At 38.7% G+C, this 13,397-nt stretch overlaps 1 protein-coding gene across 1 annotated transcript; it reads left to right on the forward strand.

The window, feature by feature from the left end:
* The first annotated feature begins 1,156 nt into the window (after positions 1-1,156).
* Positions 1,157-11,489, forward strand: LOC143891616 (endoplasmic reticulum oxidoreductin-1-like). Its single transcript, XM_077396143.1, has 10 exons — positions 1,157-1,597; positions 2,209-2,340; positions 2,459-2,693; positions 2,842-2,952; positions 7,046-7,164; positions 7,284-7,388; positions 9,967-10,169; positions 10,439-10,562; positions 10,718-10,878; positions 11,290-11,489. The coding sequence occupies exons 1-9, from the start codon at positions 1,433-1,435 to the stop codon at positions 10,868-10,870; spliced, it is 1,347 nt and encodes a 448-aa protein (XP_077252258.1). The 5' UTR covers positions 1,157-1,432; the 3' UTR covers positions 10,871-10,878; positions 11,290-11,489.
* Positions 11,490-13,397: the final 1,908 nt, after the last annotated feature.

Here is a 13,397-nt window from a genome sequence, read left to right on the forward strand (position 1 = left end):
TAATGTTTACACAAAAATTGAACCCAAAATGACACTTGGGCTAAGGAGATGGTATCATTCATGCTATGCCTTGTTGGGGGGTTTTGTAGATGGAGATGTTCAAGAGCAGTGTTAGAGCTTGAAAACGGGGGAGTGGGATTTGCTTCTATCTCATGTATGACTATACTTGCATACAATGACTAATCCCGTGTATAAACTGTAATAAAGTAGACCAAAACTTGGACAGTCCATACAAGTTTACGGGTAATGTCTGACATATGAAGTCTGGATTGGACGATTGGGATCATTTGATTGTTGGGAGTTCACCATTCATATGCTTTTACCAACAAAAAAATAATCTAAAATTATGGATGGTGGGAATCAAAGAAGAGATAGTTTGGGAGGGGATCAAGAAATGGCATGTTTAGGGTTACATTAAGAAGGGGTAGGTCTTATCCTTTTTATTTTATTTTTATGACGTAGGATGTCCCTACCCCTTCGGGAGTAGGACTAGTCCCTACGGATACACGCAGCGACACACACACCACGTGTATCAGGTAAGTCAGAGGCGGGTTCGAACACTCGTCAACGGGGAGCATACCCGTGACTTTATGCCGAAGAGCCAACTGCTTCGGTGTGGGTAGGTCTTATCCTGAAACCTCATGCATAAGATAAAAGACTACTAAAACGGTTTGACATTTCTAAATGTAACCCTAAACTAGTCATGATTGAGGCTTCATAGATTAAGGACTTAGAATCATCCAATCAAGGTCCTCTCAATGATGTTTGGCTACGCATACAACCATGTAAAGTGGGGCCCAATAAAAAACCAATGGCAAATGAGGTCTGATCGAGGCTAGCTGGATCAAGGGCTAGGATCATTCGATCAATGTGTTTTCATCAGCATTTTGCGGCCTTCTGGTTGACATTCAAATCAACGGATCTGATCACACAAATCAGAAGCCGGGCCCAATAATCTCTCTTCAGGAAGCAGCTTAAATGTAGACTTTCCATTTATATTTTCTCTCAAATCTAGAGTTCTTAACTTCTTATCCATGGACGCACCAACAACCCCGTACACGTGTTATATTGTCTAATAGTCGTCAGATTTTGATCTTACGGTCAGTTTCGTTCTCTATTCGTTACTTTATTTTATTTATTAGTTAGACTCAAATTATTACAATAAGTCTTCCCAATTACGATCTTGGCGGTTCCATGTTTTCTCGCCCCTGTTTTTCCTTTTTACCGCCATTTCTTGCCCCTGTTTTTCCTTCTCTTACCTTCTTAAAACTCTCCCAAACTCCCCGACATGAAATTCAGTGGGTTGACTTGAAACGTGAAATCGAAGTTACCCCAAATGGCATGTTATTATAAGCCCTGAACCCAGCTTGGCATATTTATAAAATTGTTAGGGTTTTGAGATTTCTAGGGTTTTGGAGCGGTGTCTTTATCCATGGCGACGAAGAGGGACGAGGGAATTCAGACAAGGGGGGCGAGGATGAAATGGGGATGGGCGATTGGGGCTCTGATTATTGTATTGGTAGCGACAGTAACAACATCAAGAAACGCTCCCAAGATCTCGTTTTTTGGGCATACGAATAAGCCTTGCCAGTGTTCGGTAAATTCCTCAATTCCAAGTCCCCTTTTTGTATTCATTAAAATTTGTTGCTTTCTGTTTTCTTTTTCTTTTTTCTCCTGGATTTGAGATAATTCAGTTTTTTCTGCTGAATGTTGGTGTTAGAATTAGGGCTTTTAAATTTCGGTTTCGGTGGAAATCTTGTAAAATGATGGATACATGATGAAAAATCTTGTAAAATGATGGAAACATGATGAAATTTTAAGATGAAACTTTTGGAAATGCTAGAATAAGCACAAATACATAATTTCGTTTCGGTGGGATGAAAATGGAAACATTTCTGTCATTTTGGGGAAATTTTAAATCATGTTTCTGATTAATGATCTAGAGATAGTCAATGGATCGATCAGATCATTGGTTAGTTTGAAAAAAAATGAGGAATTGAGTCTTTTATGTACAGTAGTGTTGCGGTGTGGTTTTGGTGTGTTTATCATTTTATTGTCGTTTAGAATGAGGGTGTCATTTAATTTGAGGGTTAAAAGAATCTAAGAGACCCTATTTTTTCTATGGTTAATGTGAATTTAGAATGATTCATTATCTTTTAGTGTGCCTATTTGATGAGCTGCTGATCTTTTCTGATGAAACTCGTACAGGATTCGCGTAAATACACTGGCATTGTGGAGGATTGTTGTTGTGATTATGAGACGGTTGACAACCTTGATAAGGAAGTGTTGCATCCCATACTCCAAGAACTTGTTACAACCCCATTTTTCCGGTATTTCAAGGTTACGTATGATCTACCAAATTGTGCTATTTTATCAAGTAGAAATGGGAGCCTTGAGAAACATTTAGATGTCTTCTATCTGATATTTTCAGGGTCTGGTTTATTGTTTCTTGCAATAGGTTAAGCTGTGGTGTGACTGCGAATTCTTTCCTGATGATGGGATGTGCCGTCTCAGGGATTGCAGTGTATGTGAATGTCCAGAAAATGAGTTCCCTGAGCCATTTAAGAAACCCTCTGGTAAATGTCTGGAGGGAAAACCAGAGGCCACGGTCGATCGTACGCTAGATAGTAAGGTTTTCAGAGGCTGGATCGAAACAGACAATCCCTGGACTTATGATGATGAAACTGATAATGGTAGGCCATTGGTTTTGGTTCTGATTGTTCTCGCCCTTTCTTTTTATTTTTTTTATTTGCTTGAAGAGTGCTGCTATAGTTCAGCCTAGAATTTCAACCTTGACAACAATAAGTGGTATTAGATAGCTAATTTCCTTTTTTTCCCCAGCTGAGATGACTTATGTGAATCTCCAACTAAACCCTGAACGCTACACGGGCTATACCGGCCCATCAGCCAGAAGAATATGGGATGCTATTTATGAAGAAAATTGTCCAGAATGTGAGTCCATCTATTTGTTTTAGATATTTTATGAGAACTTGAGTTGTTGGTTTTAGATGCAGAATCCTATTTCTTGGAGCGTAATAGCTAATTTGTAATTATCTTGTTTCATGGCATTCATTTGAGAGACGTTCCTACTCACTTTTTCATATTATTTTCTTGTTTTATAGCCTTTTCTCTATATTGTTGTCTCATCTATCTCTGAGTTGTAGGCTTTAGTTCATGGAAAGTGCTTCAATTAGGACACTGATGAGGTCAATTAACTTAATTCTATATTACTGCTTATAGGTATATTTTAATGTTATTGATTGTACCGTGTTATTTATGGCTCTTGATGGTTTCATTGGACGTCATTAACTTATAATTGGTTTCCATTGCATAGGGTTTACAATCATTTAGTGTAAATTGTTCCTTAGTCGTGTCCTTTTCTTGAACCTGTGACAGTATGACATTTTTCTACGAGTCTTCTTTTCTTGCTGTTGAGAGATTTTCTGAATTAGACATATCTTAATTAAATGTTTTCTGTCTCCAATATTGAACTTATATTTTAATGAGCTGAACATTGAAAAGTTCAAAAGACTAGTTTGAGGTACATCATGAGCAATGTTGGGCACCTGCATATCAGATCATTGCTTTCAACACCTCTTTTTAAATCTCAAATTTTCTCAGCTCTCCAATCAAGAACTGCGGTGAGGTACTGACTTTCCCTTTTTTGGTGTGTGTGTGTTTCATGGTTAATGATAACCGTAAAGGCCTTGTCCCTTTATTTCTTTCGCCGAGTAAAAAACGGCCATCCTTATCTAATTCATTGAGAAATTATGAGAGAAGGTTAGGGGAGTGGTGATTCAGAACCATTGCACCGAATATATATATATATATATATATATATATATATATATATATATATATATATATATATATATATATATATATATATAGAGAGAGAGAGAGAGAGAGAGAGAGAGAGAGAGAGAGAGAGAGAGGTTTCTACACTCTAGCTTAAAATACAGTGGGGCCACATTGTTTGGGTGATCCAAAGCATTCATTTGAAAGGCCCTTACCCAGATCGCGGGTCCACAAAAATTCAGATCCATAGGATCATCCTAACCCATCCAAAAGTGGAGGGAAAAATGGTCAGATTTGTGGCAAACAGTGTCTGTCCATTTTTTTCCATTTTTCCCTCCATTTTTGGATGGGTTAGGATGATCCTATGGATCTGATTCTTTGTGGATACCCTATCTAGGTAAGGGCCTTTCAAATGAATGGTTTGCATCACCCAAACAATGTGGCCCCCACTGTATTTTAAGCTAGTGTGTAGATAACTTATCTACACTAGTGTGTAGAAACTCTTTTCTATATATATATATATATATATATATATATATATATATATATATATAGAGAGAGAGAGAGAGAGAGAGAGAGAGAGAGAGAGAGAGAGAGAGAGAATGGTAGAATTCATTAAAAAAGACCGAGATGGACAAATAATACAGAAAAGAAATAAAACAGATACAACTAAAGAGAAAACACCCTCAAGGGGGAAGATAATCAAATTTCTCCAAAGACTCCAATGCAACCCCCTCCTAGCTTGAGAATCCGCCACTTCAATTGCCGACCTCCTAACATGATTGAACTCAACCTGAGAATCTCCGATAATATCTAGGATCTCATTAAATAAGTCCGCAAACCTCCGCGGAAGCCTGTGAGAACCCGATAACCATCTGATAATATTAATAGAATCACCTTCCACTACAACATTATTAAGATATTCCCCTTCAAGAAGCTTTATTCCTTGATGAGCCGCCCGCACTTCCGTCTCATTCGAATCGGCAATCACAATAGGACCGGCAAATGACCAAATCATCTCACCCTTATCATCCCTCAAATCCCCACCAATACCCGCCAGGCTGGGGTTACCTAAACTTGACCCATCAAAATTAAGCTTGCACGTGCCTTCCTTCGGAGGAACCCAAGCTTGAACAATATTACTACTCCTTTCCACAGTTGAGCACACCTCTAACCATCTACACCATAAATCAAATGCGGATACAAAATCAAATAGAGGCAATGACTTCGCCCAAAATATAGTTTAACGTCATAGCCTTTGAAGCAACAAAGATTGCACTTTTAGAAATGCCTCTAAAAGTTCTAGCATTTCTTTCTCTCCAAAACAACCATATAATGGCAAGAAAAGATAGCTTCTAGAGCACTTTCCCCTTCAATCCCCACGGAGCAAATTGCCAACTCTCGAGAGCCTAGGCAATGTCCCTCGGAAAAACCCAATGCACACCAAACTTTCCCAACACCATTCCCCACACTTTTCTTGTAAAACTACAATGAAGAAGCAAATGGTTCGCCGACTCCCCATCTTCTTGACAAAGGGTACATAAATTAATAATGATCATCTTTCTTTCTCTCAAAAAGTCAATCGTTTGAATTCTCCCTAAAATGGCCGCCCACCCAAAAACAACAACCGAAGGGGGGGTTGGGATAGACCACACTCTAACAATATCATGAGTAACAGGAGAGGGCAATAAATGGCTGTAAAAAGATTTAGCTATGAATTCCCCTGCAGTGTTCCAAATCCAAACCCTGGCATCCACCCCATCCCTCTTAATATAACAACTCTCAAGAACATCAAAAAGCCTGGAAACCGATATTATTTCTCTATCAGAGAAGTTACGCCTAAAAGCAGGTGCCCATATAACCCTTCCTTCCATCCGCAGAAAACAATCCCTAACCAAAGCACCCTTAGCCGACGCCACCAAAAATAAATCCGGAAATGCGTCTTTCAATAGATCCTTTCCACACCACAAATCCAACCAAAATCTCACGCGATCACCACTTTGCACCCTGAATCTAATAGCCTCTTGAAAATCCAAGGAAATGCCCAAAATGTCCCTCCATACCGTGCGTCCTTTCCTCGAGAAACTATCTTCAGACACCCAACAAGACAAATCCGAACCATACTTACTAACAATAACTCTCACCCAAAGAGCACTCACTTCTTCTCCAAACCTCCACAACCATTTGCCTAACAAAGATTGATTCACTATCCTAACTCTTCTAAAACCCAACCCACCTGCTTTGATCGGCATACAAACCTTTTTCCACCCCACTAACGAAATACCCTTCTTCTTCTCAGACCCCCCCCCCCCCCCCCCCCCCAAAGAAATCTCCGCTGAATCTGTTCAATTCTCTTCGAAATACTCATTGGGCATCTAAAACCCGACAATTGATAAATCAGAATACTTGCTAATACAGCTTTAATCAAGGTAATACGCCCACCCCGAGAGACGAGGTTCCTCTTCCAGGTATCTAATCTCCGCTCTCTATATGACAAAAGTGTTCCTACACGATTGTGTAGGAAAGTTTCCTACTCTGTCGGCTTAAAACACAGTGGGGGCCCACATTGTTTGGGTGATGCAAACCATTCATTTGATGGGCCCTCACATAGATAGGGTGTGCCCAAAAAATCAGCTCCACAGGATCATCCCAACCCTTCGATTTGTGGAGGTTAAAATGGACGGGTATAAATCTTCATAAAATTGTCCATTTTTACCTCCATAGCTCAAAGGGTTAGGATGATCCTATGGAGCTGATTTTTTGGGCACACCCTATGTATGTGAGGACCTGTCAAATGAATGGTTTGGATCACCCAAACAATGTGGGTCCACTGTGTTTTAAGCCGACAGAGTAGGATATATAAGAATAAAAGACACTAGTGACTGGTTCCATTATCCTACTTAATTCTTTATTGATTCTTGTGAAAGATGGTCCCCCCATCATATGCCATTCATACAAATGCACTCTTTGACATGAAATTGAATTTGATATATTGATGTTACTTGTGTACACTATGTACCCAAGTCCATGGACGTAACAATTTCTATTCCAGTCAGTAGATGGCATGATTTCATTGCACTGTTTTTTTTAAAAGTAGAGCCACTACAAATTCTGTGCATACTAACATATGGTTTCATATAAGAAGTTTTGAATGTGAACGACACATTTTGAATGCACATGCTTTCAAGTAGCTCATTTTCTGCTTATTCATCATTTGTCTGTATTGAGCTTCAGTCATGTTCTGCAGATTCATCTGGAGAAATTTGTCCTGAGAAAAGAGTATTGTACAAGTTGATTTCTGGATTGCATTCCTCTATTTCAGTCCACATAGCTGCTGATTATCTCCTTGATGAGGCAACCAATTTGGTTATTTTCTTAACTTGTGCTCTGGAACAACTAGCTAGTTATTTTAAGAAATTATCTGTATGCTATAATTGTAGTGACAGGATGTCTCACAGTTTGTTCTCTTCTCTGCATGATTACAGTGGGGTCAAAATCTTGAGATTATGTATGACCGTGTGTTAAGATATCCAGATCGTGTCAAAAACTTGTACTTCACTTTTCTCTTTGTTCTCCGAGCAGTGACTAAGGTGAGTATTGTCTGTTTATTATTATTATTATTTTTTAAACTGCTTTATTTTTTATAGCATACGTTTACCTACTCATTGATTCCGGTCTTGTAATCAATGCCTGCGCTCAAGTATCATTCATTGAAGGTTGGATTGACTGTGGTCCATTTGGTCTTATTTCCCAAAGTACAAATTGCTGATGTTAATTTCTTGAGAAGAATAAAGAATAATTGGTAAAACCGCTAAATTTTAATCATAAAAAGTTATCTGTGAATAATTTGACAAAAGAAAAAACTCGTAGCTAGGTCTATGCGATTAACTATGATACTAATACACAGCGTACGCACACACATATAGATCGATATAGATACAGACACACACACACATAGTATGTATGTAGATTTCAAATATGTAGGGGGTAATATTGCTACCTCAAAATTAGCCATGCACCCCAAAAAAACTGGTTTTGGGGGTTTTAGCTGGTAATCCATTAAAAAAACAGCAGCAAAAAGAGACAATACTTCTCCCCCACTTTCCATCACCCACCACCACAGGCTCTCAGCATCGTGGCAGTGATGGTGCCAGTCATTTTCTACTCTTAATCCCTAGCCGGGGAGCGGCATGATAATTCAGACAGTCACATCTACTCAGATTGTAGAAATGTACACTAGATGAAAGTCCCATTCAAATCAGAAGGTCACTCGTACATTGTCCCAGGCCTTTGAAACTGTGCAGTGGATATTACACCTACTATTCCTAGATTGTGAAATTGCACATGCTCTACAAATTTCACCCTGAAGGAGCTCCTCACTCCTTACTCCTGATCTCCCTACTCCCTCCATCTGTTCTTTGGCCAGTGAATAGTAAATAAATAAATAATTTCAAAATGGAGATAAGAAGCTGTGTTCAGGTTGGGCAAATGGAAGATTAGTAACTCATAATTTGCTTGTAGGATGCTAATGTGCGCAGTTGGTTAGTCTTACAATCGAAATTGAGAAGAAGATTAACATGATCAACACAAAACGTAGCATTTCCTTTATCTCTTCCAATCTCCTGCCTGCCTCTTCCTCTTGAACTTGGGTAAGCTTGAAGGAAACACCCAACAAACACACCTCTTCTCAAATAAATGAAACCCTCTGTATTTTTTTTGTTTTTTAATATTTTATGGAAAGTATTCGGAGTGTAAAACCATTCAAAAAAAAAGAGAGTATTCGGGGTGTTAAGATGCTAGAGAAAAAGGAATTGCAGTAGCTGCCGTGACATGCCTTGCTAATTGTCCAAGTTGGAAAGATGTTGCACATGTCAACTTGGAGAGATATGTTTAAGAGTTGGTATTGCTGATTGGCTATTGGTAGATTAAACCCTCAATAACAAAAGAATCTTTGGGCATTTGAACCAGTCGCTTGGGGTTTTCAACGGTCAAAAGCCTCAACTCAACTCAACTCAACTAAGCCTTTGTCCCAAACTAGTTGGGGTCGGCTAATGAATCCTTTAGAAAATTTTCATGAAGAAGGTGAAAGACTACCTGGCTGAAATTGACTAGGTCAAAAGCCTACTATAGAAATTTGAATGCCGTGAAATCCTTAGCTGTTGGGTTTTTTTTCTCATTCATGATGGAGAAGTTTACAAGACCGGTTTTGGATGTTTGGATGGTCGACACAAACTCCACCCTGTTCTAGCAATTTTTTCTTTTCTACATAACATCAAGTATCTAATCCAGTAGTATCAAAGCTTTCCACCGAGTTTAGTGAAAAGGTAAGGAAGATGTGCTTTTCTTGAAAGATCATAAACAGAAACCTTTGGAAAAAAATGGATGGGCGCGGCTTTTGAGAGTGGAATTAAATTGTAAGCACACTATTTGGCACCCTATATGGTGGAAAGGGATTTCCGCCATATGCCTCAACACATTCACAATTGTTGAAATTTCACACACATGGGGGGCTGTTATAGGAAGTTAGACTCCTCATTGAACAGGTTTGTTTATCTTGTGTTACCTTCATGTTTGAATTTAGCAAGTTAAATTGAGTTTGAAAGGTAGTACAAAATCAATGCTTGGCTGGTACTTGGTAAGGTCCCTTGAGTTCCTTTGTTGCATTTCCATCAATGTTGAATTCAGAAATCAGTAACATGTGTACTTATAGAGAAGACAGTGTTACCACGTATAATATATTCTTTCTTTTTTAAGAATTTTCTTGCTAGATACTGCTATGGAAACTTATTCTATCTTTTATTCTCGTTATTTAATTGGTCCGTTCTAGAAATTTGTTAGTTTTCAACTTGTGCTGCATCAACATTTCAGGTGGCTGTTTGCAGCCACCTGCTATTCACATGCAACCCTAACTCATGTTAGCATTCTTCGTGTGTCTAGCTGGTTGGTTGTTCTCATATACATATGAAAGACATGAAAAAGTGTGAATAAACAGTTGTTTGAAATTCAAGTCTTTCTTGGTAAATAGTGATGATTGGATTTCTTGGGTAACTCTTACTCGATTAAATAGTTGTTGATAATCAAAAGTCATGGTTTGTTTAAGTGTAACTAAACAGTCATTTTGAAATTCTTTTTCTTTATTTTGGTGGGATATTTGTCATGTGTTTCCAGGCAGCAGATTATCTAGAACAGGCCGAGTATGACACCGGTAACCCCACAGAGGACATGAAAACACAGTCATTGGTGAGACAGCTACTCTACAACCCCACGTTACAAGCCTCGTGTCCATTGCCATTTGACGAAGCCAAGATGTGGCAAGGACAAAGTGGACCTGAGCTAAAGCAGCAGGTTCAGAAACAATTCAGAAACATCAGGTTTGTCTCCCAACTCAAGACTGTTGGCATGCTTTCATTTCCATAAAGCATGTTGGCCTGGGCGGGTACTGGACCCAGATCGGAAGTTGGCCGTATGGTCCTAGGCCTTGTGCCGGCAATGCCCCGGCGCCACGACGGTGCTACTGAATAAAGATAATGGTTTGCGCCTTTCCCATCACCAATCGGTTTTGGGATAGTTGGTAGCGCCACGGTCAACTATTGCAAAGCTGAAGGCTTTAAAATAATTTGAGTTGCTCTACATATTGCAGTGCATTGATGGATTGTGTTGGATGTGAAAAGTGCCGACTTTGGGGGAAGCTACAGGTCCTTGGTCTAGGGACTGCATTGAAGATCCTTTTCTCTGTCAATGGCCACAACCACTTGGATCAGCCTGTAAATTACATCCTCTCACTAATCATTCTGAATTTTTCCGTTCCTGATTACTTCTCGCACATATGGGCTCTGCTTAATCTGAATCCCAAGTAGTTGACTATAATTTTTTGTACTGTTCTTGTATATTATATTAAAGTGTTATAATTGCTTTTCAGCTGCAGCTGCAACGGAATGAAGTGATTGCCCTGGTGAATCTTCTGAACAGACTCTCTGAGTCCATAAAAATAGTCCGTGAGATGGGTCCTTCAATCGAAGAGATCATGGAACAACCGGCTTCTGCGCCTGTTAGTAAGAGTCGCAGTAGTTAAGGATACAGGTATCTATCGCATTTGTGTATTCTACCCACAAAGCATTATTACTAATGCCCTGTTTGGATTGCAGGAATTTTCTCGAAAAGTTTGGAAAGGAAAAAATATTTCTAAAAGTTCCTACTGTTTTTACACACATTGGTCAATATCCATTTATGACAGTTATGGTTATAATTTTATGTGCTATTTTAAATGGATATTGTCCAATGGAGGTACCATTTTACCCGTTTTGCAAGGGCGTATAGTGTAGCATTCCTTTGATGATAATATCTCTCTAAATTAACCATAATTATATCATTTTCATCTAGATAGGGGAAAGAAAAAGAAATTTTTTCCTGTCAGAAATGTTTTTCTTGCAATCGAAACAAGGCCCAAGTTATCTTATCAGCCACAAGCTCACTGTTTTCTTGATCTACCAGAAACCGGATGTCTCAGTTTTGAAAAGCGAGCAGTTCACAGATGAAAGCAGTTCACATTTCATGCATTTTTGAGAATGTATTTGGCCTGTAACATGTTTCTTGACAGTTAGGGTGGGAATATTGCACCCCATTTGAGGAAATGTAAAGAGCATCACCAGTATATCATAATTATATTGATAGAATCAGATTAGTTCCCCAAATGCTCTTCCTAGAACAATTTCTGAATGGGTACTTTTGTTGGTATTTCTTCCTAAAGAACTCTTCACTCACTCTTCTGTGATTCACTACTAAGAGGCCTAATCTGCCCCCATCTCCACCGTTCAATCATGGTTGATACTGTGGGCCCAACAGGGATGCGCCGTTGAAACAAAAAATGGCATAGATTCAGTAAGCGTAGCCCGTTTCATTGTACAGTTGCAAACACCCGATTTGGAGTGATAATTGGATCGAGGCCCACAGATGGTGGGCCCTTTTGGATGATCTGATCAGCTATGGTAACTATTTAAAATTTAGGTGAACTGGAATTAAAATTAGTCTATGGTAGCTAAAATCCTTGAAGGTAGGGGTGCGGACAACATGGCGACACAACTCGGTTCCTCAACATCTTATAATCATAAAATGGATATGAAAGTAAGGCTCAATTTTGGAACATTGTTGACTTTTGTGTTTAAAATTGATTTCAAATTTCACGAATTATCTTTAGACTACAGAGTCTTAGATAAAATAAGTTTCGATGAGAACTCTGGAAAAGCAGGTAATTTTCCAAAGATGTTGAAGAATTTGAGAAATTTCATTAAACTCGCCGTTGGAGTGCCACCAAAACTAATCACCAATGCCAGGTCAGGTCGGAACAAAATAAGGTGTCTACATTAGTTCTCTAATGACATGTTCAGAAATGCCAATAGTTAGAAAATTTCGACTCAGAGCCATTAGATATAGATTTGAGTGAACTAATCCACTTGCACAAATAATTTTTTTTATCCGGAAAGCATCCAAAAATTAAAAAAAATCACAGCTGTAGAGTATCAAGCAAGAACCATTCAAAAGAATGCAAATTAGCATTAAGATAATGAAAAGGTCGAGGGAAGAAAATGTGTCCCGAGGAATTTAAAGAACACCCATTCATCCTAAAATTAGAATAGCCATATCTTATCATTATAGGGATTTACTAGGGACCATAGCAGAAAAGCATTTCCCGGCTGGTTGTTGCATGTGAGAGCAACCACACAAAGCTCACTTTTCAGCAGATTTCATCTTATTCATTTAACTCATCTGATGTGGCCGACCCCAACTAGTTTCGGACAAAGGCTTAGTTGAGTTGAGTTGAGCTGAGGTGACTGCTCTCACATGCAACAGCCAGCCGTGAAATGCCTTTCTGCTATGGTCCCTAGCAAATCTCATATTTATATATTGAAACCACCCTAACATTTAGATGTAGTAATTTTTATCTTGAGTAGCAGCTCTGGTTAACACCATAATGACCATTACTTGAAGTAAATCATTTTTACCAATTACTCAATTAAGATACCAGCTGAATATGACTAAATTACTCTGCCCTGAAGTTTTTTACTGTTATGTATTCAACACATACCAATGAGGATCAAACAACACAAAAACTAATTTTAACTAAACCTCAAGTATACTTTCTTTCATTGAGATAAAGCACCCATCTCTTCATTTTTGTCTGCTACTTGACTTCAACTTCAAGATTATCTTGTTGACTGTCTTTTATCTCAAGTGATTCAATTAGTGACCTTCTTCAATGAAATAGAAGACAACTACAAGGTATGTAGGATGATTCACTTGAAGGGCCGATCATTGAGGCTTTGAGAGGGTTAATTATCACGTCGGTGATGACCAGCTCGGTTCTCCTGAATACGACCAAGATGCCTAAGGACCTGTCAAGCATAGTAACAAAAGTTGATATTCAGTCACTGTCACAAGTGACTCAGGCAGAATTATTCCCACAAACATTCATACTACAAAACTTTTGAGTCTTGATGTGGTTCTTTTTATTACTTTATCTCGTGAATTATGATTTGAACCTAGATTTCTGATTGGTTGTTTACGGGCGTTATCAGCACTTAACATACTCTTCAGTCATCTGA

The sequence above is a fragment of the Tasmannia lanceolata genome, unplaced genomic scaffold (genome assembly GCF_043159265.1).
Source record: "Tasmannia lanceolata isolate RefF3 unplaced genomic scaffold, GAP_Taslan_0.1 ptg000015l, whole genome shotgun sequence".
In the NCBI taxonomy this organism is placed as follows: domain Eukaryota; kingdom Viridiplantae; phylum Streptophyta; class Magnoliopsida; order Canellales; family Winteraceae; genus Tasmannia; species Tasmannia lanceolata.

Bases quoted from the DNA above. Each gene is read 5' to 3' on its own strand.
- LOC143891616 (XM_077396143.1), top strand. From the start codon at position 1,433: ATGGCGACGAAGAGGGACGAGGGAATTCAGACAAGGGGGGCGAGGATG. The intron at 7,389-9,966 runs GTGAGTATTGTC...ATGTGTTTCCAG, and splicing joins TTCTCCGAGCAGTGACTAAG to GCAGCAGATTATCTAGAACA. The intron at 10,170-10,438 runs GTTTGTCTCCCA...TACATATTGCAG, and splicing joins AAACAATTCAGAAACATCAG to TGCATTGATGGATTGTGTTG.